Genomic DNA, 26,399 nt, shown 5'->3' on the forward strand with positions numbered 1-26,399 from the left:
TCTTTGGTAGTTCTTGGAGACATCTTGAGTAGAACAGTGCCATATTTCATACTAGTCGCAAACCGGAAACGGATGATTCTGTTTTGCAGTATACGGAAGTAAGTTGCGCATAACCCCTATTTTAGTGACCTCTGACTGGCGAAGTCAGGAGTCATTAGCACCAATGTGAATAACAACCTTACTGTATTTACGCTTATCCTTAGTCAGCAGCTTCAAATAGGATTCAATGTCGCCCGCTCTGGCCCCAGGAAAACATTTGACTATGGCCGCCGGTGTCTCTAGCTTCACGTTTCTGACTATGGAGTCTCCGATTACCAGAGTTGTTTTCTCAGTGGGTGTGTCGCTGAGTGGGGAAAATCTCTAAAATATAAAGGGATGCACAAAAGCTTCAGAGAATCACAGCTACATGACGCCAATATGTGCAGAGTGCCTATAAAGAGATGAAGATGGGCAAAATCACCAGTAGACTCAAAACAAAAAGGATGCCAAATGACCACAAAGATACAAAATAACTACAAAAATGATGCCGAAATTGTAAAGCTGAAAAAACGTAGAAAAACTCATGTGGACCTGGTTTTAGGTAGAAGACGTTTCACCTTTCATCCAAGAGGTTCAGTCAGCTCAGAGTTTTTTCAGTCTACTACGACCTGGATGACTGAGAATGTACACGAACAATAACTGCAAAGACTCAAAGAGACAAAGAGACGCATGTAAAGACCACAAGGAGAAACAAGCCTACTACAAGAAGACTTGTCTGTGTCTCTGTCAGTCTGGAGGTCTGTTGTAGGAGGACGGGGGCCCAGGAACCCGTTGTCTCAGGATCCGTCCACGTGTTTAAGATGAAACAGTTGTTTCTGTGATCGAGGTTTGGTTTTGTTTCACATCAGGGGAAACTGACAGGCCGGCTGACAAGGCCAGCCATGTCCTCCTGAGCCAGCGGAGGTGGAGGGAGACTTGTCACCCCTGATAACACTGGGCAGCTCCGTCACTGACAGGCGGCTTTGCTGAGATGGTCTGCAGCTCCTTCCTCCACCTTCTGTCACTTTCCAATCAACGCAGGTCCCAACAGACTGCTTACCAAAGCTGTGCACTTAATGAGAGTCTGTGAAAAAGTTAATTGATGACTTTGTTTACTTGTTTTGCCAGTTTACTGCTGTAACACTACACGTTTCCCTGCTGTGGTAGATTAGCAAAGGATCCGCGAAACAGAAAGGGTTGAACATCTGACGTGTTGTTGCTGTGTGTGTCCAGCAGGGGGAGACACATCCGAGTGAAGATGTGGTGGTCAGAACGCTGGCTGTCACATACCTGCAGGTAACAGCTTCCCATCAGGTTAGATCAGCTTAGCATCATCTGTGTTCTGATCATGTGCAACGTACCGGCCTGACAACTGCCACAGACACAAAGAATTTTTAAATTTTAAATGTAATATACTTTATTAGTCCCTGTGGGGAAAACTAGGGGTTTGCTGTCTTGGCCATGGACTAAATTGAGTAAGAAAAAAACTCATACATTTGTCTTAATTAACTTTAGTCCATTTCACATTATTAAGTGTTGCTGTAAATGTCCCTGGGTTAGTATGTGTCACCTGGAATCCCAGGCCTGAGTTGTCATCATATGTGAAATGACAAACTTATTGGGCTCTGATAAACCCGCAGAATGAAAACAAAAGGAGAACAGAACAGTGAGGCTAGCATTTAATAAAACATGCACAAACTACAGGCCATGAAGCCGTGAAATGGGGAATATTGATGCTAATAGAAATCTGGACTAAATAAACTTTATGAGACTAACTGAAGCACAAACATGGGTTAGGGTGGTGGAGCAACGGAGGCTTCATCTGGAGGGTTCCTACGACTGCTGCACTGACTCAATGCATTTTCCTCAACATGTCACACTGTTTCTGTGCTTACTGTAGAGAAATTTTCAGTGTATGACCCCCCACCCCCCATCCAGGACTGCCGTGCAGTGATCCAGTATCAGTTCCTGTCGTGGCCGGATCACGACGTTCCCTACGAAGCTGCAGGAGTCCTGGACCTGCTGGAGAGAGCCAGAGACAGCCAGGGAGCACATGGCTCGCCTCTGCTGGTGCACTGCAGGTACACACACACATGCACACACATTCTCTACCCCTTCTACTTTAGTGAGGACCCTCACTGACAGACTGCCCCCCCAGCCCCTAAAACTGGCTCTAAAACTAAGTCTGAAGCCTCAGGCAGCCCTTAGGCAACATGTCCTCACATCAGTGGTATCAAACTTAGATGTGTTCACACACACACACACACACACACACACACACACAGGCGTCCTCGAAGCTGCTGTTAGTTCCACATCACTGCTGCAGCTTGTTGTTGCCAGCAGTGCAGATCGCAGGTCAGATGGCCATTAACATTCAACAGGCCATATCATACATGTGGCAGTGTAGCTCTCACACACGTGCGCGCGCCCACACACAGAAACCAGGAGGATGTGAATATGCAGCAGCTAACACATGCTAATGATGGCACAGTTAACATGCACGCTGCATCTGTTGCTGTGCGTCTGTGTGTGTTACAGTGCAGGCTGTGGGAGGACGGGAGTCATCTGCGCTCTCGACTACATCCATGACCTGCTGGTTACCAAGGTAACACAACGCCTAACCACAAAACCACTCGGTGCCACGATGAAGAGGGTGAACAGAAGTACTGCACTCAGTACTTTTACTAGACTCTGCTAAAGGATAAGGATTAGTCATTCCCCACACCCCCCACCCAGAGACCAGCAGCGCCAGTGAATGTGGTGTCCCCGCCGTAATATGTGTGTGCACTGTGCACAGAGTCACTGGTCTCTGCTCTGGTTACACTGGTCCACTGGCTTCTCACTGCACTGGATTAGTGGCAACAGCCTAGGGTCCTAAAGTCCCCCGATAAATGAAACCTGGACATTGTGCAAAAGCTCGAGCTCCTGTGTTGTGTTAAAATCTAAGTTTATAGCCTTTAATATTTCACTTACAGTTACGCTGACATGGTCACTATTCCTGAATAGACTGGGGTTTAACTAAGCATGGGGACGCACACGACTCAACAGGGGCCCACAGCTCACTTTTTACCCTTTTTACCCTGGGTGTGTGTGTGTGTGTGTGTCCACCAACCAGTGTGTGTGTTTGTTCTGCAGCAGCTCACAGCAGATTTCAGCATCCAGAAGATCGTCCAGCAGCTCAGGAGGCAGAGGCCCTCTGCAGTCCAGACTAAAGTGGGTGGTTTCACAGCATGACACTGACTGTTAAATCACGTGACCAGTCCTACCCCCAGACAGGATCAGTCCAGTAAAAACACAGATTACAGTTTTTAGATCCGATATAACAGAAAACCACCACAAAGAGAGAAAAAGGCCATAAACAGTCAAAAATAGGTTTGTTCTTTGTGTGAATTCATCAGTTTGTGGAATAATACTGCATTAATGAAAACCCATCACTAACCGCGATAGCCAGAGGCTGGAGGAGTCCCCAGACCTCACACCTGCTTCATGTTCCCTCACCTGTCCGACTCCTCTCAGAGGCCCCGGGTGGGTTTATTTCGGAGACAAACTTCCATCTCTAAAGCTGAATCAGACCCTGACACGTCACGTGTGAAACTGAGCTGCACTTTGAACGTTGTGAGCACAGTGTGATGATGGACGTCTTTCTTCTTCTGTGCAGGATCAGTATCGGTTCATCTTCACTGCTGTCACCTGTATGTTCGAGCGGGCCCTGCAGTCGTCCGGGGGTCAGCTGTGCTGCAGCCTGCCTGAGGTGAAACACACACAAACCCCCTGTTTAACTGTACCGTGAAGTGCTAATAGAGAAGTGCGCTGGACTCAGGGTGGGGGAAGTAGAGAGAGAGAGAGCAGCTGCAGAAAGAGGAAGCGGTAAAGCCCTTTTCCTGCTTGTACATTAGCTGCTGGTTGTTCCGAACAAATAGAGAAGTATCTGCCGAGAAACATTTAACTGGAATAAACCTGCTCAGACCAAAGTGGCAGCAGTAACCGAGACCTGGTGACAGGTAGGTCCACTCCAACAGGATCTACAGCCACACACAGTGTTGGTTTTGTGTCGCTCACTGTCATGGATCATTAGATTTTCTTATTTTTCTCGGTCATCCAGGTCGTTTTCTTTATTTTACGTTAGAAATTCAGTTGCGTGTTGACAGTAGGTGTGTCAAACCGCTGCTTTTGCCTCTTAATCCGTGGACAAACAGACGTAGGTCGGTGAGACAAAAAGGGAAACTGATGTGTAGAAACAGCCCGTTCTCCTCATTAAACAAGAGACTGAGACGTGCAACGTGGGTTTTATGTTGTTAAAGACAGTCGGTGATAATAATGATGATCACTTTCTAATAAGACACCATTTATAGGTCGTAACTATATTAGGTCCGCGAACCGCATGTTGGCTTCAGGTGAAGACTAAAGTAACAGCAGCGACTGTTGGTGTGAAACAGAACAAACACCCGCGCCCTGTTTGCTCGCCCACGTCGTGTCGCGCTTTATGAGGTGTCACCATCAGGGACTAACTGTATCGCGCATTGATGCCAAGCACCTTCAGCTCAGCTTCACCCTGTTTGGTTCTGACCTGGGGGGGCTACCAACTGGCTGGGGTTTAGAGGTCTTAGCCACCGTCTCGGTTCATTCTTTAAACAGGTCGGGGACGCCCTGCGTACCCACACCGCCCAGTGACCTGAGCCCTATAGGAAACCCGCAGCCAGTGTAAACGGGAGCGATGTGCGCAGTTCTCTGGGTTTTAGCTCAACCTCAAGCTGCAGCCTTCTGACCAAGATGAAGTCGTTTAACAGGTTTTTGGTGGGTGGTGGAATCAGCAGAGAAAACCCTGAAGTTTCCTCTCACACCAGTAATAGACATTCACCAGACGCACCAGCCAGAACCCACCGACCCACAGCACGACCTGTTCACCCTGCTGGCCTCAGATATGGCAGCGTGAAGACAGACTGGCGGCTTCAGCAGAAGCTTCTGTCCCTGTTAGACTGTTCTCTCTCTCTGCCCCCCCACTGGTACCACAGAATGGCCATGTGCGCTCTGTGCTCCTCCTTATTACTCATCATACAGTAGTTAGAATAGCTCGTTTATCTCATCAATAATATTCGATCCGTTTGGACACCAAGACATCTGACCAGACGTCTTGTCTTGATAGATCTGGATTCAAGTTGCACATGACCTTTCATTCTTCCACTTGTGTTTCCACACATTGACCTCTGTCTTATCTTTATTTCACTGCAGACAGTTTACTGTCATCCTGACATTTCAGGCCTGCTGTCGAGCCGTTCACTGGCCCATTATCACTTCTTACTGTGACCACAGCAGGCTTGACTCACCTACTAGTAGGCTCAGTAGGTCATTGTTATGCCACAGACACTCGTTGTCATGCTTACACTAATAAACATGCAGTGCACCTGCTTTATGTATAAAACCTGCGTGGTTAGGTTTAGGAACAGACTGGGTTACGATAAGGGCCTTCGTCGTCATTGTTACAGTTATGAACACATGATTGGTTGTGAAATGACCGTGGACCTGCCCATCCACCCCGACTTCAGCCACATGCACACTCTGTTGCTCTGTTGCACCTACTGAGCATGGTGGTAGGTGGAGCAGGGCCCTACTGACCCATAATTGTGGTTGTGACAGCATCCAATTCAGCTGGGCCTATAGGTGCAGTTTGCTGTTACTGGATCATAATTATGATAACAGCCATTTAAAGTGGTGATAACACTCCAAACAGCTGGTAAGGACAAGCTGCTCCCACTGCTGGACGTTGTTAACCCTAATTAATTCCTACAGTTACAGGGGTGACAGGGGAAACCAGGACCACTGGGGTGGAAAGGCTCACGTTACAACCAATAATCATTTAGCAGTTTATGCAACAGCTGTGGGAAAGAAGCAAAACCAAGGTTTCATCAAGTTCAATGCCACATAGAATACACTTATTGATTACCAAGCACATGCATGCATTGCATTTTTATCAGTACATTCCATCTAAATAAAAGGATCATTCCTAATATTACCAATAATTAATCATTAAACACGGCGTGGACCAGCAGCAGGTGGAGGGTGGATAAACCAGTTAACATGTACTGTGAGCTTTCAGGCTGTCAGGGGTCTGACAACAGGACGGGGGGGTTTCCCAGTTTTATAGGCAGAATGGGTTTTAATGACCTTTGTTATGTTACTAAACTGTTCTGATCTGTTTGTTCATCAGCTGAAGAAACCAGAGGAGAAAAGCACAACACCTGCGTCCTCCACCACGAGGTATGTGTCTGTGTGTCTGTCTGTACTGAGACACACTGGATGTCTCACCTCAATGTGTTAAATTAACACTTTCTCGCCCTCCTTTGCCATCACGCCATCCCCATATGTTACTGTGTTACCATGGAGACCGAGCAGTGAAGGGGTACAAGAGAAGTGGAGGAATGTATAAAAGGTGGAGAAAACCAATGAGCTATAGGTGGAAAAGTGAAGGAAAGGAAACAGAGCTAGGAAAGGAAACAGATGAGGATGAAAATGTAGGAGGTGATGGATTAAGAAAAGGAGGAAGAGCATACAGTCTTATGCAAAAGTTTAGGCACCCCTTGATAAATAACAGATTTTGTTGATTTTTTTATATTTGAACAGATGTTAACACAGTTTCTCTTGGAAATGGAAAAAATGCACAATATTTTCAGCAAACAGTGATGCATAGTTACTTCTTATGCCATAAATTGAACAAAAATAAAAAATAAAAACATTATTATGGCATGGTGCAAAAGTTTGGGCACCCTAAGAGTTCCAGAGTCTCAAAGTCTCTCACAAGGTTTCAGACCTTAATCAGCTCGGTAGATCTGATGCACAGCAACAGCTGTCATTGGTAAATGCCAATTTCAAAGCTGTACAAATACCTTGACTCTTCAAACCTTGTGCACACACTTGTGGACACCCAGCAACCATGGGTTCCTCTAAGCAGCTGTGTAAGACCCTGAAAATGAAAGTTATTGATGCCCACAATGCAGGAGAAGGCTACAAGAAGATAGCAAAGCGTTGTCAGCTTGCAGTTTCCACAGTAAGAAATGTAATTAAGAGATGGCAGATCAGGGGAACTGTGGAGGTCAAGATGAGATCTGGAAGACCAAGAAAACTCTCGGACAGAACTGCTCGTATGCTGGTCAGAAAGACAAATCAAAACCCCCATTTGACTGCAAAAAACCTGCAGGAAGATTTAGCAGACTCAGGAGTGGTGGTGCACCGTTCCACTGTGCAGCGATGCTTGCACAGACAAGGCCTTCATGGAAGAGTCAGCAGAAGAAAACCTTATCTGCGTCCCCATCATAAAATCCAACATCTGAAGTATGCAACAGGACATCTACAGAAGCCCGATGCGTTTTGGAAACAAGTGCTGTGGACTGATGAAGTTAAAATAGAACTCTTTGGACACAATCAGCAAAGGCATGTTTGGAGAAAAAAAGGAGCAGCATTTCATGAAAAGAACACCTTGCCAACTATTAAGCATGGGGGTGGATCTATCATGCTCTGGGGTTGTGTTGCAGCCAGTGGCACAGGAAACATTGCACGGGTGGAGGGAAGAATGGATTCCACTAAATACCAGCAAATTCTGGAAGCAAACATCACACCATCTGTAAAAAAGCTGAAGCTGAAAAGAGGATGGCTTCTACAACAGGACAATGATCCTAAACATACCTCGAAATCCACTATGGAATACCTCAAGAGACGCAGGCTGAAGGTTTTGGAATGGCCATCACAGTCCCCTGATTTAAACATCATTGAAAATTTGTGGGTAGATCTTAAAAGAGCTGTGCATGCAAGACGACCAAAGAATATTACAGAACTAGAAGCCTTTTGCAAGGAAGAATGGGAGAAGATCCCAAGTACAAGAATTGAAAGACTTTTAGCTGGCTATGAAAAGCGTTTGCAAGCTGTGATATCTGCCAGAGGAGGTGTTACTAAGTACTGATTGTGTAGGGTGCCCAAACTTTTGCACCATGCCATAATAATGTGCTGGAAAGACAAGGGGGTGGAAAGAGGACAGTAAAGATGAGAGGAAGGGTAAAAGAGGAAGAGGATGGGGTGAGATAAAACAGGAAGAATAAAGTTAAGGAGAAGCAGAAACACGAGAGGAGAGAGCAAGCACTAAAGAAGAGAAGAGGAAACAAGGAATGCAAATGAGAAAAGAGGAAACGAGGACAGAGACTAAAGAGAGGACAGACTGAGATCCAAATTGGTTCTCTCTCTACCAGTAACCAGACTTTGACCTCCTGGTCGGCTGTACCATAACCAGTCAGCCGCTCTGGTTAACCCACAGTGGTTACACGCAGCGCAACCATGACAACCGTGGTCACACCAGGAAGTAGAGAGTTCACAGCTCTTTCTGTCCCTTACGTCAATTCGCACCCCCATCTCTTAAGCTTCCATTTAAGGGAAGCTGCTCTCTGGATGTTTATTCTCAAGATGAACCCATAAATTAAACAAGGAGGACACGAACCGAGATCTTCTTGCTTGAGCAAGCTGTCGGTGCATAGTTCCCATCTCCAACCACTTCAGAGAAGAGAAACAGATGTTACAGGGTCATATAAACGCTTACTCACCCTTACATAACTATCAGCCGTTACCTACTGTATCTATATGTAATCTATTACATATTACATTTTAACCGGTAACTTGGTTTTAACCACTACAAGAACATTTTGTGTTGGAGCCAAATCAGTGTGAGAGCTGTTGACCTTCTGCCGTGTTTAGAAGAAGTAACTGAATCAGGAGACACAAGGTCCCACAGGTGGACGTTCACCCCCACAGGTTCAACAGTCGACTCAGGACATTAACTGGCTGCAGTTTTGATAACTGATAAATTGCTCAGGTCTTTCTTTTCTCAGAAAGAAAAATGTTCTGGCACCAACCTCTGGAAGTGAACTTTTATTTTCTCAGTGTTCTTTTGCATTAAGCTCAACAGCGTTGGTGCTTCTGCCTGTTGGTCAGTTGGTAAAATCATCTCAGACTGCTTCAGTTTCAGCTGCCTTTATAACGTGAGTAGAGGCTGAAGAGTTATTTCAGTGTTGTTTTGAAAAAGTAAAACTAAGAGAAATCTTATGTTCACCGTTGGTCAGCCTGGACCTCCTGGACCTCCTGGAGTAGTGATGATGATTATTAAAGAATATAACTGTCAGATGTGCTGATAATGGGAAATTATACTTTATGTCAGCTAAAAACTGTAAACACTTGACTGCTGACGTGGTCTGACGACACGTCACACGACCAGAGAGTGACCTGGCCCAGCTTAGCATCGAGACTGGGAACAGAGGCTCTGTTGAATCAGTACACGTTACATAATGAACTGGTGACAGCACCAGTATGAAACTGGGATTTGATGGAAGAGCGAGTTGGTTGTCTGTCTCTCTGAATACAGATTATCGACGCAGGTTGCCATGAATGATACGTACGCTGTGGTCAACAAGCCCAAACATCCACACCCACCTACAACAAGCCCCACCTACGCTGACGTGGCCCTGCCCAGGTCGAGCAGGTAAAGAAACACTTCAGCTTCCTCTCCAGATCAGTTTTAGGCCCTATAACTCATCCACCATGTAGTGTACCTGTACTTATAAAAGTTGCAGTGATACCATTTCAGCAGTTTGACATGAACGTCACGCTGGCTGAGCGGGTGGTTTGTCCCTAAAACGTGAGTCGAGGTTGAAGAGTCATTTCAGTGTTTTGAAAAAGTAAAACTAAGATAAATCTTATGTTGGCTCAGCTGTTCGCTCACGTGGACACAGGCTTGTTAAAAAGTCAGTTCCTCAGTTGAGATGAAAAACCAGTTTGTACCAGTCTTAGTACAAACGCACTGGGAGGGACACCAGCTCCTCGCGCTGCCTCATTACGCTTCAGAAGTCACCTGAACACGTGACCCACCTAAACTCTGCTGCTCTGCTCCTAGGACCCTGCCCCCCACCCACTACTATGATAATGATGCTACCGGGGGGGCAGCAGCTCCCATCTACAGCGTCGTCAGACCCCGACCTAAATCTGCCATGCCCGCCTGTGCCACAGCTACACCAGCCAATCACAGGGTGGGGGAGGAACCACTGTCAATGGGGGACAGCGGAGATTATCACCTGGTGCCAGGTAACAGGATAAGGGTTCATGGGTGGTGGATGTCGAACCACAAAGGAGGAGTAAATATGATCACTTTGGACAGGAAGTATCAAACGAGCAGGAAGAAAGTCAAAGGCTGACACGTGACTCCGACTCCTCTCTCTTCCAGGACTCCCACCAACAGACGCCGATTATGAAGACATGTCCTCTTCAGTCTCGGACATGAGCGGCTCCTGTTCACCAGGTGGCATCGGTCAGTACCAGTGGACGGGCTGGTTCCAGGAGCAGCCCCTCACCTGGGATTTGAACTCTTACTGCACTGTTTGAGTTGAACTGTTCAATGTAATGTGTTTGTGTTGTTTTTCAGGGTTTAACTGTCGCATTCAGAAACCTCGAGGACCCCGAGATCCTCCTGCTGAGTGGATCCAACTGAAGAGATGAACTGGTCGAACTGGACCTCGCTGGGTTACTGTAGACTCTTAGACTTGATCAGTGCATTAAAGTTAACATGAAGGGATGAAGTGAACCGAAGGGCCGCGGCCTGTGAGACTGTTGTGTGATGTGATGGGACAGTTGTTGTTTGTGGATCAGTTTCTCATGAGTGTTTGCAGGCAGCAGGTTTTCATGCAAAGAGTGTGTGTTTGTGTTTTATACATAGTTTTTAAAACTCGATCCTCTGCACACGTCTGTGTGTTACTCTGACAAAGTGCTCGAGCATGTGAACAATTCGGATACCGGTTTGGTTAATTTTGTCAACAAGAGTTTAAATATTCAAAAAGAGAAGTAACGTGGATTAAATACGATGTGCAACATACGTGTAAGAGCTGCACATGAAGTGTTCTGCATCAACTGACACAGGATAAAACACTAGGAGCTTCAAACCAGCAGCTCGTGGACTGTTAACACCATAAAAGGTCCTGCACTGAAAATGGCTTCAGTAAAACCACGTGAGCACAGTCAGGAAATCCTGATTCAAATCTCACAAGCGAAAGAACCGTAATCTATGCTCCAGTAGACCATCAGACTGTTATTAGGCTACTCGTGCATTACTGTGCACATCTTCCTCCTGCAGTCGGTTGAGGTACAGCTAGTTTGTACAAGGCTGGAGCCCGTGATTATTTGTTGACTACATAATTGTTTGGTTTGTAAAAGTTCAGAAAACTGTGAGAAACCTCGCCACAGTGAGCCAGAGTGACCCGGCAGCCCAGAGCAGTACTGTTACTTCAAAGGTAAAGCAATAAAATGTCATGAGAGACCGGAGCCGTGGCGTGGTTTTTCATTATTACTCAACTTTCTGTTTGGAAACTTGACCTAACTGAAGTTAAAACTCTCTTCACTGTTCAACTTCTGTTTTCCATTTCTTACAGATTCCCTGTTCTGTCATTTGCTTCCTTCCTTCCCTCCTTTTCTACATCCTTCTAATGGCTCCATCCTCCATCCTAGTTCCTATATTTCCTTCTTTCATTTTTTTGAATTTATACACTTTATACATAAGACACACACCTGTCCTCTTTCATAAACTTGTCCTTCTCTTCTTGCACTAACTTAACCAGTCTGCCTCTTCTAAGTGATCAGCAGCTTGTAATACCTGTGGAAGTGATTTTTCTATTATCATCGCTGTTGTAACAGGCAGAAAAGGAGATGTGCTCAGTTCTGTCACTGTACTACAGGCAGCACTACAGTATCAGTTGTAGGAGTAAATTTGAAAGTGAAGTAATTTTACTTAAATCCAACGCAGGCCTTGGTGTTGGGGCGGCCCGCTGCCTCAGCATGGAGGCTCCAGGTGCGAACCTGGTGGCCGACCAGAACCTTTCTGTGCAGACATTTCTTCTTCGTTGGTTTCCTCCAGCTACTCTAGCTTCCTCCCACAGTCCAAACACATGCAGGTTAGGGTGACCGGTGTCTCTGTGCATCAGCCCTGTGACAGACTGGCCATCTGTCCAGGTGGACGCTGCCTGTCGCCCAGTGGCTTCTATCACACACTTCCAATACTGACCACCAGGAGGCAGCAGAGCAGCATGAAATCAGCAGGTGGTCCACACAGTACAGTAGCATCCAGATCCCAGACCAGTATAAGAACAGGCACTCAGGGAGGAAGAGCATGGTTTCAGGTTAACCTTCAGCATAACTGGACTGAGGTCAATGTGTGGCTTTCTTCAGACTGTGCACAGTGATTCGTTCTCAGCCTGTGGAGCTGGTTGTTGGAAACAGATGCCTCCCGTGTTTCCTGAGGAAACCCACCCCCCCAGTGCAGCGGTGTGTCTCACTGGGGGGGTTAGTAGCTGGTGAACAACAGTGGAGGTCTACGGTACAGAGCGATGAGCTGGACCAGGGTCTGGACTCAACGTTACGGTGAGGACACCACGTTCACTGGTGCTGCTGGTCTCTGGACGGGGTTGGGGGGGGAATCAGACACACATAGAAAAATCACTGGTTGCTTTGTTTAATTCTTCAGTTTGTCAAAAAAGTAAAAAGTTGAATATTCAGCTCTGAGACAGTGAAACATGAATGTAAAGTAGCAGGAAGCAGAAATACTCGATTAACATACAAATACCTGACGTTTGTACTTTGAGTAAAAGTACTTGGTTAACATCCACCATCTGGGTTGGACTGTTTTCAACCAAGTCAAATAAAAAAGGCAGTGATTCACCACACACACATTTTAGTGTTTTATTCTTTGGAACCACAGAACCTTTCTGTGCTCCCATCATGCTTTGCTGTAATCATACCACACACACACACACACACACACACACACTCTTGTCCGTCATTTGGATTCTCAAAAACCACTAAGTGCAGCTCACTGCCAGCTGAGTGTATGTGTTTCTGTGAGTGTGTGCTGCTACTTGGCCGCACACGCCACTTATTGCCAGTAGTTACTGACACACACACACACACACGGTCCTGGGTGTTGGCTCTTTCTATGAGGGACAGACCACAGGCATCCACAGAGACACAGGACAGAAATAGAGAGAGGGACGAAACAGACTAATGGAGAGCGGCAGTAGAACTTAAAGGATCACTTCACACTTTTTTCTAAGAGTCCTGCATTGGTCCAGTTTGCAAACCTGCACCTGTGAGGCTCAGACCAGCTCGTACCGGTAACTAAAATAGGTATGCCAGATTTTTGCTTGTGCAGTCGGAAACAGGCTGGGCCCTGGTGGATTACTGAGTGGGCCCACTGGGTACATCCCATGGGTCCACGGGTCCACGGGTCCAGGGGTTCCTGGACCAGACCCTCTGTCTGTAGTGACTGTTGGAAAGTCAGTCAAATGACTGGACAGAAGACATGGACAGACGGAGAGCGATTGCAAAGAGTCGCTAAATGAGTACAAAGGCTCACCACACGTAAAAAGAGACGCAGAAATACTGCAATGATACACAAAACATCGAGGGGTTATCAAACATCACTGGCCACTGAAGGACTGAACCACTACCCAGGGGGATAAACTCCTCCTGCTCACAACCAGTGGGACTGAACTGATGACAGGTGAAACATCTTCTACCTAAAACCAAGTCCAGAAGAATGTTTTTCTACATTTGTTCAACTGAGAATACGAACAGACACATGAACAACAGTGCAAACGAGCAGTAGTTAGTGTTTAGGCTAAACATGCAGAATTACAAATTCTGACAATAATTCACTGTACTTCACCACATGTACCTTTAACTTTTACATCTAATTAATTATTATGTTTATAGGTTTTGCATCATAACAACATTTACATAAATCATAAACACAGCATTTGTGTAACGACAGTTACGGGGGGCGTAGCTTGCCCAAAACGACCTGAGCTCCCCAAGAAGCAACACCACTCACTATAGACCCCCTGCAGTTCACAGGTCAGTGGACGATGCAGTGAACATGGCACTGCATTACATCCTGCGACACCTCGACTCTCCAGGGACCTATGCACGGGTCCTCTTTGTGGACTTCAGCTCGGTATTCAACACCATCATCCTGGACATCCTCCACTCCAAACTGACCCAGCTCACTGTGCCTGCCCCCACCTGTCAGTGGATTACTAGCTTTCTGACAGACAGGAAGCAGCAGGTGAGGCTGGGGAAAACCACATCCAGCACCTGGACAATAAGCACAGGTGCCCCCCAGGGATTTGTGCTCTCCCCTCTGCTGTTTTCACTCTACACCAACGTGAGCAGCTGGTCCTGTGGTGTAGCCGCAACAACCTGGAGCTGAACACGTTCAAAACAGTGGAGATGACATTGGACTTCAGAAAGAGACCTCCCACCTTACCCCCCCTCGTCATACTTGGCAGCACTGTATCAGCAGTAAAGTCCTTCAAGTTCCTGGGCTCCACTATCTCCCAGGACCTGAAGTGGACGTCCAACATCAGGACCATCACCAAGAAACACAGCAGAGGATGTATTTCCTGTGCCAGCTCAGGAAGTTTGACCTGCCCCAGGAGCTGCTGATACAGTTCTACAGAGGAATCATCGAGTCTGTTCTCTGCACCTCCATCACTGTCTGGTTTGGCTCAGCAACCAAACAGGACAAGTACAGACTTCAGTGGACAGTCAGGACTGTAGAAAAGGTCATTGGTGTGAGCCTGCCCTTTATGGGGGACCTGTACACCTCACGGGTCAAAAGGAGGGCGGAGAGGATCACTGCTGACCCCTCACACAACCTGTTTGAACTCCTCCCCTCTGGACGGCGTTACAGGTCACTGTACACCAAGACAACCAGGCACAGGGACAGTTTCTTCCCCCAGGCTGTCGCTCTGATAAACACTTAACCAATGACCATATGACTGGACAATAACCCTCAGTGCAACACCTGTAAATATACATTTGTATATATCTGTCTGAAAAAGTGCACCTAAACTGTGTGTATATATTTTTCCATAAGTACTTTATTTGTATTCTCCTAATGCACATTCCATTTTCTCAGTCTTATCTTGTTTACTTGTTTACTTATCAGCTTACAGAAAAACATTGCACATACACAGTGAGAGCCGCTGGACCAGTCAAATCCCTCATGTGTCCAACACACCTGGCCAGTAGAGCTGGTTCTGGTTCTGATTCTGAGGAGTAGAGTAGAAACCTGATGATACTGTGGAGTGGGAGAGAGAGAGCGACAGTGTGTGAGAGAGTTAATGGAAAAGTGGGAGTGATGTAAGCAAACAAGAAGCTGGAGAGCGAGAGAGGGAAAGCGATGAAAAGAGAGATGGGAACAGAGTGATAGAGTGATGAGACAAGACAGATAGCAAGAGAGAGGCTGAGCTGTGTTGCTAGGCAACTGAGCAGCTCCTCTTTGAAGTTCCCCTCATTGTTTTTTTTTTTTTTGGAAAAATCAGGTCAGAGTGAGGCTCAGTGGTAACCACGGTGACCACCTCGGCACCATGCCTAGTGGCTGTCCCATCCCCTGAAAGGGAGAGAGAGCGTGCCCAGGAGCCCTGTGTTGGGTCTGCCAGGTGATCATCCAATCAGGCTGCGGACACCGAGCACATCTCAATTCCCTTAACTGCATCCACTTTTCACTCACTTGGGTCTTTTGTCTTGTGTCTTAGTCCCACTGTCACACAAGTTGTAAGGAAAAAATAAGAGGAGAGAGGGGTCAAGGAAACAGGCTGATATGAGTCATCCTTTCTTCTGATCCTTCCTCTGAAGCAGCCAATCACCAACTCATTTCTGATAAAGGGCCGTGTTGGTCCCTCAAAGACTTCAGTGAAGGACGCTGTCCTGAATCCTCATTCACAGCTCCTCCAGCAGCCTCCTCACTCCTCAGAGCAGGAGTAAGAGCTCGGAGATGTCCTTCAACATGGTGGACTGGAGCGACTTCTGGGTCGAGTGAGTAGCTAGGATCAGTCGGTTAAGGGAGCTGGGAGGTCCCCACGGTGCACAACTCCCTCACTGAGCTCACAGGCTGTAGGTATAAGCTGCTTATAAGTTATTGGATATAAAAAGGGGTGTTTTCACATGACTGACAACTTTGATTGGCAACCCAGTACCACGGCTCCACCTTCATTTTGGTTTCACTTTATAGTGGCAGGAAGTGTGATCCATTTTATATACAGTCCACGGATTAGACTGTCATCAAACTTAGGGCCACTGGGGCAGAGATGCCCCCCAACAAGCTGACAGACACACAACTCTGACGTGATGTTAACCTATAAAGACGTTCTCAGGTGTCGAACTGCGTGTACATTTACATACAATGTTAAAACAAAGTCACGATGTTCATGTTTCCATGGCAGTTGTTGACTCAGGGTTTTACAGAAGTGAAGAGTAAAATAAACCGGTGCGATCAGTGTGTCGTGGCGTTCTGCTGTGTTTGGGTTTCAGATAATCAACCTGTTTCTGACACACACACGCTGACAGACAAACCTCAGAGATGTAAAAGTAAAGACAGGGACAGAGAATTTGTTTTGCTCTGCAGCTTCGACCTAAACTCCACTCAGGGTTTGACGAACAGCTGCATGCGCACACATCCACTAGTAGCATGGATATAAAGAAGGAAGCACACAGCACATCCTGCAACCACAGAAACACACACGTAACCACAGGCCTATTGTACCCAACACACACACAGCAGCCCATTGTCACGCATGCTGCTCGCTGTTTCATGCCAACTTAAAGAGATTAACGGGCAACCAGCATCCATTTCCACTAGGACAGAGAGGAGACACCGGGGGGAGGTGAGGTGTGAGGGTATGGTGGAGGGGGAGGGGGGAGAAACTGTTTTCAGAGAAAGAAACAGAGCAAAAGCTCGGCCGCTGGCAGAGACAGACGGATGCAGCTGTGAACGGAGGTGACTCTGCCGTGGAACACATTTCCTTCACCTGGTAGCGCGTGGCTGGACGTGGTCGAACCTGCAGGTCACAGGTGGTCGTAGTGTAATGAAACAAGGATTTGTTCTGTGCAGACACACACACAGAGTGTTTCAGCAGGTTAAGACTGTAAATAAAGTGAGTGCTGCTCTGTCATGTGATGAGTCTTTGTTCTTCTTCTCTTGTGTACTGATGAGGTTTCTCCTCTTTTCCAAAGCCGACCACAATTTCTTCCTCTTCTCCTCTGTCAGCTCCCCCTCCTTCTTTCCTTCCTTCTCTATGTTTCTTTACTGAGGGTTTCTTTCTTCACACTTTGTCCTCATCTCTTCATTTCCATCCATATGTCCCCTTCGTCTTTTTGACCCTTTGCACTTTCTCCACCTCCATCTGTTTCTTTCACTCTCTTCTTTTGGTGTCCCTCCTCACTTCATCCACAGGAGGAGAGGGAACGCATTTAAGGGAAAGGAAATAATAAAAAAGAAGGGAAAATAAAAACTGCTCTGGGTGAAATTAATGGGAACAAAACAAAGAGAAGAAAGAACCTGAGTGAAAGGAAAGGCTGTAAGAAAGGAGAAGTGGAAAGAGAGGGCGTAGATGAGTAGAGGAGAGGGCTCGACCCCTCAAATGGCTTCAATTAAGAAAATTACAGAGAGAGACGGAGGAAGAAAGAAAGCGAGAGAGAGAAAACCAGAGCTGTCAGACTGAGAGATGATTACAGGGTGCACCCTCCGCCTGCAGCCCAGAGCCTTGCACCATCTAACCCCAGTCTAAACCTGAACCCGAACCCAGCCCTGGAACCGGGCTATTTTAGGCTCCGGCTGCTGGAAACACTGAGCCTGCTGCTTCAGAGCTGCTCAGTCCAACCACAGCCAGTCGAGCCCAGATTTCACTGCGGTTCTTTGTGACAGCTGGAGTTTTTGTTTGGGGGGGTTTGATTCAATTCACCAGAACAACCCACCCCGCTCCACCAGAGTCAGAGTGTTTGGCTGAACACGTCCCAGCAGTGCTCTGTTACTTTGACATTTGGGGGGTCACCTTGTTCGTTGTCTTACTGGGAGTCTGACGAAGGGTTGATATCAGTCTGGGAACATCAGTCCTGTGTTGTGTTCGGGTCTGAGTCCCATCTGTTATCTCTGCTATGTGTCCCCATAAGTGACGCTGGTCCCCCCCCCAAACACAGAGCGCTGGTATAACAGGAGGGGACACTGTGCGCTGCAAACAGACCGACACAGGATGTGTCTGAAATGTGAGGCCAGGTCATCACATCTTGTTTTCCAGTGTCAAGAAAGTACTCGGGTAAAAGTAGTAATACCACAGTGTAGAAATACTCTGTTACAAAGTAAAAGGACAAAGTATTAGCATCCAGAAATACTTGAAGTATCCAAAGTAGCAGTAGTCATTGTGTAGAACGGCCCATCTGATCTGATATGGCTGGTAAGTCTTTCTTTATTACCTGCTTCCTGTGAAACCCCCCGCACTGCTCCTGACTGATACTTACCTGTTGGTGGCTGTTTTGCTCGGTGCACCATTAAAGCTCGGTCCTAACACAGAATCTGTCTCACAGAAGGAACCTTACACACAGATGGGTGTCGGGTAATGCAAACCCACCGCTGCACACAGGTGAGAGATTCGCTGGACTTCTGACCTGGAAACAACGTCTGCAGGTCCTGATCACTGTCTGACTAACGGTCCACTCATCTGTCTGGGTGTCTCATTGTCTGATGGTGGAGCTGCAGCCTGTGGCTGAATGTGTGACTCAGCAGACTGTGGCGGTGTGACTAATTTGTGACCACGCTGTTGCGTTGAGCTGTGGTTTTTCGACACTCACAGTTATGTTGCTCTTCATAGCAGATAAACCCGTGTGTTTGTAAGTGTGAGCAGTGAACGGAGCACAGGTCGACTGAATCACTGCAGGAATAGAAACAGAGAGCAGTGTTTGTGATATGTTGCACCAGCCCCGTCCAGAGACCAGCAGCACCAGTGAATGAGGTGTCCTCACCGTGATGTGTGAGTCCAGACCCTGGTTCATCGGTCGGCGCCATAGACCTCCATCCAACGGCCGTCGCTTTGTCCAGTGCCTGAACTTCAGCGTCACTGGTCTGCGCTCTGGTTACACTGCTCCACTAGCTTCTCACACAGCAGGAGGCCGTGTGCTGAAAGCCACAGCTTCATGCATAATAATACATCTGTCACGATCCGTCTCTAGCTTCCTGGCTGAAGCTCCTGTTTTACACCACGATACCTGCCCCAGCTTTGCTCAGCCCAGTCTGTGGCTGTCCGATGTCGCCTGTGCCTTGTTGACTGGCCTATTTAACCTGCCCTGTCGGCACCACTTGCTGTTCGCAGTACTTTTCAGCCGTTTCCTGAACTCTGTGGCCTGAGCCCTGCTACTGGACCTGGTCTCTGCCTGTCTCAGTGCTCCGTGTTTGTAAGTCACCTGTGGACTCCTGGTTTTTGGGCTCTGTATTCTGAATGTCATCCTGTTTGTGCCTCTGCCTTCTTCTGATCATTTTTCTGTTTTTCCCCACTAAGTGCAGATCGTGTTGCTATTTTTGAATCGACTGAAGAGGAGTAAGTGCTGTTTTGGGCGTCTTGCCATACTTACAGCATATTTGTTCTCCTCCTGCCTCCGAGGATTTATGTTTGGAAATTCTGATGTTGGTTGTACTTGCCTCCTGCCTTCAGTCTGATGTTTACCTGTGAACAAGGCCTGATTTTACACTCAGCCGTGCCACTCACCTCCACAGCCAGTAGTCCTCAGTGTCTTCTGGAGATTTCCCCTGAGGAACTGCCACCTTCTGTTTCCACCACCATCTTCTCCACCATCCACCTGAGGAGAAAAGATCCCTAACCTACGTTCTCTGGTCGTGTCTCCTCAGCTCCCAGCCTAGCGCTTGGCCTGATACAGTGGCTACTCACCTTGCTGTGTAGCTTCCTGCCTGGAAGAAGAAACTAATACTCACCTCTGTTCCTCGGCTGCATGGTGCCCTGTCCTCCACTGAAAAGGCCAGCTAATACCTCCCTCACTTCCTTCTCTGCTGTCTCCAGCCCTCACCGCCATCGTCTGGGGTCCTCCAACATGTCACCTGCCAGCTCCCACGGGTTCTCCTCCTCTCACCTGCCCTAAAAGAAGGACACACACTACTTTCAGTACAAACGGTCACATTACTGTGTAGTAAATTAATTTGAAATCATCATGACTGTAAATTTACAGTAGTGGAAGAAGTACTCAGGTCCTTTACTGCAGTAAATCTATTAATACTACAATGTAAGAAATACTCTGTTACTAGTAAAGGTCCTGCATTCGACATGTTACATAAGTAAAAGTACAAAAGTATCAGCATCCTAATCTCCTTGAAGTACCATCAGTACCAGTACCCGTCCAGCAGAACGGCCCGTGTCCCAGTAACGTCTCTGATACTGGATCATAGTGACTAATTACTGTGTCCATCACTTTAATGCTGCAGCTGGTAAAGGTGGAGCTGATGGTAACTACCTTATATACTTATACTGGGAAGTACTTTCCATCCTGCTGGGTAGCTGGTGGATTTCCTACTGGGATCAATAGAGTCTGATGGTTCTACTGGGTTTGGTTTGATTCATCTGGTTCTGGACCTGAAGGTATCAGGTACATGTAGTGTAGTAAAAAGTACACGGTTTGTCTCTGACATGGAGTCACAGGATGAAGGAGCAGGACATGGAAATACTCAGGTACAAAGACCTCAACTGTTTATCAACTAGAGTACTTGAGTAAATATACTTAGTTACTTTCTAGCACTACAAACTGACCTGACTTTTCCGAGGGACTCGTTATGAAATCAGAGCAGTTACTAAACTCTTCTACTTTTTTACAGCTAGTTCAGCCTAGTGGTTCCCAACCTGAGGTCGGGGCCCTTGAATGTGTCAGTGGATAAGTCTGAGGGGTCGTGTGGGACACATAGGAGACACATGTACATTTCAGATTTTCCTCCAGTCTTTGCTTTTTGGCGACATGTTGGATTTAAGTGAAACAACCCTCACAGTGGACCCAGATACATGCGTTGCAGAACAAGTGACATAAAAGGGAAACACTCAAAGTACAAGTGCTTACTGTGAGTATAACCCTTGGCTGAATATTTAACTATTTTCGTTAGATATGTGTTTGTATCTAACTGGTCCTTATTTCTCTTCACTGCATGTCTTTGTGTCTTGTTCAGGGTGATGTTTGGTACTTTTAGTTGGACATATTTCTTGATGACTCAGCACCTGGTTTGGCCCAACACTGCCGTTTCTCCAAGTGTGAAGCTTCTCTGTGTGTTTCTGTTCCTTCGTCTTTATTTGTCTGAGCTGATGTCTCGTTTTCTTTTCTCCCTCTTCGCTGTCTCCACCTCTCCGGTTCTGCTTGTCCCTCACTGTCCACTGTTCCACCGCTACTGAATCTCCACCCCTTCATTTTCTGCACCACACTTTATCTTTTGCATCCCCTCGCTTCTTTCTGTGTATATACATATACACGCACCTCCACTGCATCTCTTTATATCTCTCACTGTCGGTCTACTGTGCGTTTATGTCTCTCTCTCCACATCTGGCTTTGGGAGGAATAACACCGCAGATTAAGGAGCTGGACTGAACCAAAGGACACTTTGTGGAGGGGTGAAGCAGCTGTTTCTCTCCTGAACCACGTCGTTTCTTCCTCCTTTGTCGTTTCATCGGCCTTTACTTCTGGTTTTTGGTTGATTACAAAAACCCTGCCCAGTCAGGACGGAACCTTACTGTGCCGATTAATTTTTGTATAACCGGTTCAGTTTGCCTTGTACAATTTGCCCGCCCCCTCCCACCGGGGTGCAGGGTGGTACGGTCCAGATGGGGGGCTGGCTGTGTCGGAGCAGGGGCAGACCGAGCCGTGCCAAACCAAGCTGTGTGTGAATGGAGGAGACGCGCCGCGCTGCTCCGTGATCTTTCTGCTCTGGATTATTATTTCACTTTTTAACGCATGAAATTTTTACCTGTCCGGACCGTTCTGCTGCCAACACCTGACTTCCGCTCACTCAGGTTTTACGTGAAGAGAAAAGAAGAGGAAAGGCAGCAGCAGCGCGTGGGACTGTGGATTTAAATGACCGATTGGACTTTTCTGCGCGTTTCCGTCCAGGTAGGTCCGGGGCATTTTGGAGGTTTGGGGCGGAGAGGTTGGGGGCTTCTCCAGGTCCGGGTGGCGGATCTGGGGCTAGCGGGAGGGTGGTAAGGGGAGGGGGGGGCGTATGTGTGTGGATGTTTGGGGGAAAATGCCTCGCCTCCCCGCCGCGACCGCTCATCTTCTGCTTCTGCTCCTTGTTTTTCACGCGTGAAAATGTCCTGTTTTTCCACAGCTTTCCTCGAAGTGAGTGGGGGTGAAGGAGCGGGGCTGTGGGGGTTGATACCTTGTGCAGAACTGGTTTTACCCTCGGGGTATTTTGGAGGCACGTTCGGCCTCGGTGTTTGCACCAGGCGCGGCAGGTCGCTTTGCGTTTTTCGCCCATTTAAATGTTTGAATTCGCTGCGTAAAAGGCGTTTTGTGCCTCCCAAGTGTTTTTCGGTGTGTATGGTGGAGAGAGAGTGTTGGGGGAGGTGGAGGGGGGAGGAGGAGGAGGAGGAGGGGGGTCTGGGAGGTAGCGAGGCTTCAGACGCCGATCCATTAAAGAAGAACAAAGGGGAGGCAGCAGGAAAAAAGCCGTTTTAAATCGGAGCAGAAGCACCGAAAGACGTTGCTCCGAACTTTGCGGACAAACCATGAGCTGCCGCCCGCGTTTACCGCACAAAATTCATATGAGTGTTTTTCTGAATCCGCCTTCATCCGTCCGTCCATGTGCTGAAGAGGAGCCTCCATCCTCTGAATCAGCTGCGCTCCCAGAACCGATCGATCTCTGTTTATGCTCCGAGTAGGACCTGGAGGCCGGTCGGCGGCTTCGAGGCCGATTTTAAAGACATGATCATGTTAATCCTGTGTGATCGATGTACATGATTACATACACTGATGCCAGACTGAAGGTTGTCAATCAAAACCCACTCGGTTATATGAGTAAGATGCTCTGCTCCAAACGGATCCGATCGATCCCCAGAATACAGCGAATCGAATAAATCACCTGATTATCAAATAAAATGACACAAATTTAGAAATCAATGAATGATGTGATTACTTCAACATCAAGTAAATGCTTTAAACCAAACACCAAAACTACATCAAATTACCCTGCAATGTGACTTCAGGGGATCAATAAGGTAATCAATAACTGATTTGATGGGCTGAGCACATGTAAATGATATGAGCAGCAGCAGATGCTAAACTGATCAATAATCTCATCAGTCGTCTCCTCAATCATCTTATCGATCGCATGGATCAGATTCAGATAAGAAACGAGACAAACGCAGATTTATTTCAGAACGAGTCCAAAGCAGCAGCAGCGGCATGTTCAGCTCATCGATAATCACCCTGATCAGTAATGTTCCCTACAGAGGGAGCGCGCAGCAGATGTCAGGTGATCAAAACAAAGATGTGCGCTCATGTTCAAGATGGAACCGTGAATCGATTTGTGGATGGAAAGAAATCAGCTACAACTTCTTCTGACCTTTATGGTGTCGATCAGTGATTTGAACCAAAATGCCAAACACGCACTTCTCCTGCGCCGGGACCTGGTTCCTCTGCTCGGTGCCACCGTCAGCGGATCGTGTTTACATTCTCGACTGTCGCTCGGACAAAAGACAACCGAGCCGAACGGGCCTTTTACCTGGTAGTTCTGGTACTTTGTCACATACCACGCTGCGGCTCAGTGTCTTTTATTTAACATGAGCAGCGGCACAAAGTGCAACAGGCTCTGGGTCACACAGCAAAGACGGTCAGGATGCAGGAGATGAACACGAAGCTCCGGTTGAGCCCTAAACGCACCACGGACGAACACAGACATGTAGTTGATTCCCACAAGACAAACACATGAATCACAGCCCGAAACAGGTGACACATCGAGCTCCTGTCCGTAGTTCAGGACCGGAACCAGCGAACAGGCGTCTGACTGCCACTGGTTAAAACACAGAACGACGCGTTAGAGCCTGTTTGTCTGAAATGTCAGAAAACAGTTAAAAATGCCCAGAGTCAAAGTGATGTCCTCACTTCAGGAGGACAGGAAGCTGATTGATCAGGCAGCTGATTGAACACATCATCTGATAACAGTAGTGGAAGTGGTCACACTGGACCCAGACAAACATCACATCATCAGTGCATCTAGAGCTGAATCAATCAGCTGATCAACAGAAGAAAGACAGACAACTGGTTTGATTGTCTGTTGTTTCAGGCACTTTTCAAACTGGGCTCATCTCATAATTCACTGTAAACTAAACAGGACACGACTGCTCACTGTTGTATGACCTGACTGAGATACATGATTAGGTTAGGGTATCCTTTGGGTGTTTGTGATACCAGAATCAGTACTTTTAAAAACCAGGCCATAACGGTCCTAATCTGAAGGGCGAGGCCATGCGGCCTTCGATTCCCTCCTTTTTCAGAGGACACTAAGGCCGAGACAAACGACATGATGTGTATGTTCACGTAGCTGGTGTGTGCAGCCTGAGCAGTGACGTTACAAACTAGAGTAAAGTGCAGATGCCTGTAGAACGGTTCAAGGGAAACGTGCAGAGATAGTAACCGTGTTAGACCCAGAGACAAAGTGAGCTCTGGTTGCTCTGCTGACGCTGCCTGACATCACGGGTGGATTGAGGAGACGACAGGAAAGGACGTCTGACTTCTGCTAAGTCCTCTGACCGGTGTGGTAGTTCTGTTCTTCTGACTTCATGGTGACAGAATGACCAGCGTCACTTCCAGCACGGTGACAACTACAAACAAAAGCATCATGGCTGTTTAAGGTTTTCACTTGGTTGTGAGTGTTGGCAGTGTTAGTGCTGGTTTAGCATGTGCAGTACTAACAGCAGAGAAAACACAGTACAGCTCAACAATGTCATGTTTTCCTGCCTCTGAGTTTTCTTCCAGCTTATAGACAGAGCCAGGTATCACATGCTTCAATCTGGTTATCCAGTAAAACTACAGATATACAACAGGTACATGGGGCCACGCGGCCGGGGCGACGCGGCGACGACTGGCTGAAATTTATACCCTACATAAAACGAAGGTTGACGACATTAAAAAAGTTTCCATTCATTCTGAGCTCCGAGGTAAATGGAACACAGCACAGGTGTAATGAGAGCGTTACCACGTGATGTGACGCTTCTGTTGCCTGTGTCGTTTTCACAGCACCAGAGGACAAAGGTTTCAATCAACACACTGTGATTCAGTCTGGTAGACACTGACTGTTTACTGGCACCGGGTTTCAGTATCCATCCCTATATATAACCGACTGGAAGAATAATTGGCTGATTAATCAATAATGAAAGTCAGGACAGGATTAGATCAGCAGACTCCAGGTGTGCTCACAGCCTCACCTGCACCCGATGACGACTGTGTGTGGTCATGACCCTGCAGACCTGTGTGCAGGTCGTTGTTGCAGAACGTTCCAGATGTTTTCACCAGCTGCAGCTTCACATTACTGATCAGTGACATCACCAGCTGCAGACACAGCAGCAGTGGGCTGAGTCACACACACAGTCACATGACCACGGTGTGTTCTGATCAGAGTTAAGAGATGAGGATGAGGAGGCTTTGGAACAAAGGCCCCGAATCCTCTGAGCTTCTGTTCACTGTTTCCATTCGTCAACTGATGAAATGTTCAGTTTCTAAAACGCCAGAACACAGTGAGAAACAGTGGTCACGGTTTCCAGGTGGATGTCGAGATCAGTCCTGAGCCCAAAGCTCTTCCTCATACGATCACAGAAAACAGAGAAAGGCAGAAAATCTGAGACGTTTGAGGAACCGGCCCTTGAGTTCTGCACCGGCCTGAAGCCTGAGTCCTACCTGGCTGCTGAACATGATGCCCTGGCCCGTGGCAGTCTGCTCACTGATGATCCTGAGGTTTGGTGGTGGCGCGTGTCACTGCAGCGTCTCAGAGTAGGAGCCCTTAGCAGAGCAGCTTGACCCTTCCCAGCATGCACTGGGTTGCACTGCAGCTGAACGTGACTACGCCCAGAGCTGTGGAGGAAGACGGCTCCAGCGTGGCCCACACGCTGTCCTGCTGCCCAGTGGGCAACATGTGACACATACCGACACGCGCAGCAGATCTGTTGAAGTAGTTCGTCGGTCACAGTGGCTTTATTTCCCTCAGCACCGTGAGAACACAGACTGTCAGCAGCAGTGGGCAGCGGCCCGACGCTGAAGCATCAGAACCACAGACGCTGAGCTGAGATGTAGGGCTCTAGCACAATCTCATTAACCCTGTCCTCACCGGGGGGCTGTGCTGTAGCTGCACACGTCACAAGGCGGTTCACTCTCCTGTATCATTCAGTCGGTGTCAGTTCAACTGAGTCTCTGATGTTCTGCTGCACGATGCGCTGAGCGACGGCTGCAGGTGAGCTGACTGTCGCTCTGCTCCCGGTCCCACGGTCTGATGCCCACAC

The 26,399-nt window shown here is 47.5% G+C and overlaps 2 protein-coding genes and 1 long non-coding RNA gene across 7 annotated transcripts in view; 2 read left to right on the top strand and 1 right to left on the bottom strand.

The window, feature by feature from the left end:
- The window catches only part of LOC109968613 (uncharacterized), a 9,545-nt gene extending 5,833 nt beyond the window's left edge, over positions 1-3,712 (bottom strand). For all 3 annotated transcript variants that reach the window (XR_002276134.1, XR_002276135.1, XR_002276133.1), the window contains exons 1-2: positions 3,517-3,712; positions 3,131-3,280 (exon numbers count right to left, since the gene is read on the bottom strand). This is a non-coding gene — a long non-coding RNA (uncharacterized LOC109968613). The remainder of the gene's footprint in view (positions 1-3,130; positions 3,281-3,516) is intronic.
- The window catches only part of ptpn18 (protein tyrosine phosphatase non-receptor type 18), a 23,909-nt gene extending 11,521 nt beyond the window's left edge, over positions 1-12,388 (top strand). Inside the window, exons 7-16 of one of the 3 annotated variants that reach the window (XM_020614996.1) lie at positions 1,252-1,314; positions 1,957-2,099; positions 2,557-2,623; positions 3,157-3,231; positions 3,677-3,769; positions 6,224-6,273; positions 9,416-9,532; positions 9,944-10,131; positions 10,271-10,354; positions 10,469-12,388. In XM_020614996.1, the coding sequence (XP_020470652.1) occupies positions 1,252-1,314; positions 1,957-2,099; positions 2,557-2,623; positions 3,157-3,231; positions 3,677-3,769; positions 6,224-6,273; positions 9,416-9,532; positions 9,944-10,131; positions 10,271-10,354; positions 10,469-10,542 (954 nt within the window). In that variant the 3' untranslated portion in view covers positions 10,543-12,388. Of the gene's footprint in view, positions 1-1,251; positions 1,315-1,956; positions 2,100-2,556; positions 2,624-3,153; positions 3,232-3,676; positions 3,770-6,223; positions 6,274-9,415; positions 9,533-9,943; positions 10,132-10,270; positions 10,355-10,468 lie in introns of all 3 variants that reach the window. The other 2 variants (XM_020614995.1, XM_020614994.1) reach the window with 2 other exon arrangements.
- A 9,377-nt stretch (positions 12,389-21,765) lies between these two features.
- Positions 21,766-26,399, top strand: part of plxna3 (plexin A3) — a 95,428-nt gene continuing 90,794 nt past the window's right edge. The window contains 1 exon segment of the mRNA XM_020614985.1: positions 21,766-22,017. The gene's annotated coding sequence lies outside the window, so the exon portion shown is untranslated.

This window comes from Monopterus albus, unplaced genomic scaffold (genome assembly GCF_001952655.1).
Source record: "Monopterus albus unplaced genomic scaffold, M_albus_1.0 scaffold155.1, whole genome shotgun sequence".
Lineage (NCBI taxonomy): Eukaryota > Metazoa > Chordata > Actinopteri > Synbranchiformes > Synbranchidae > Monopterus > Monopterus albus.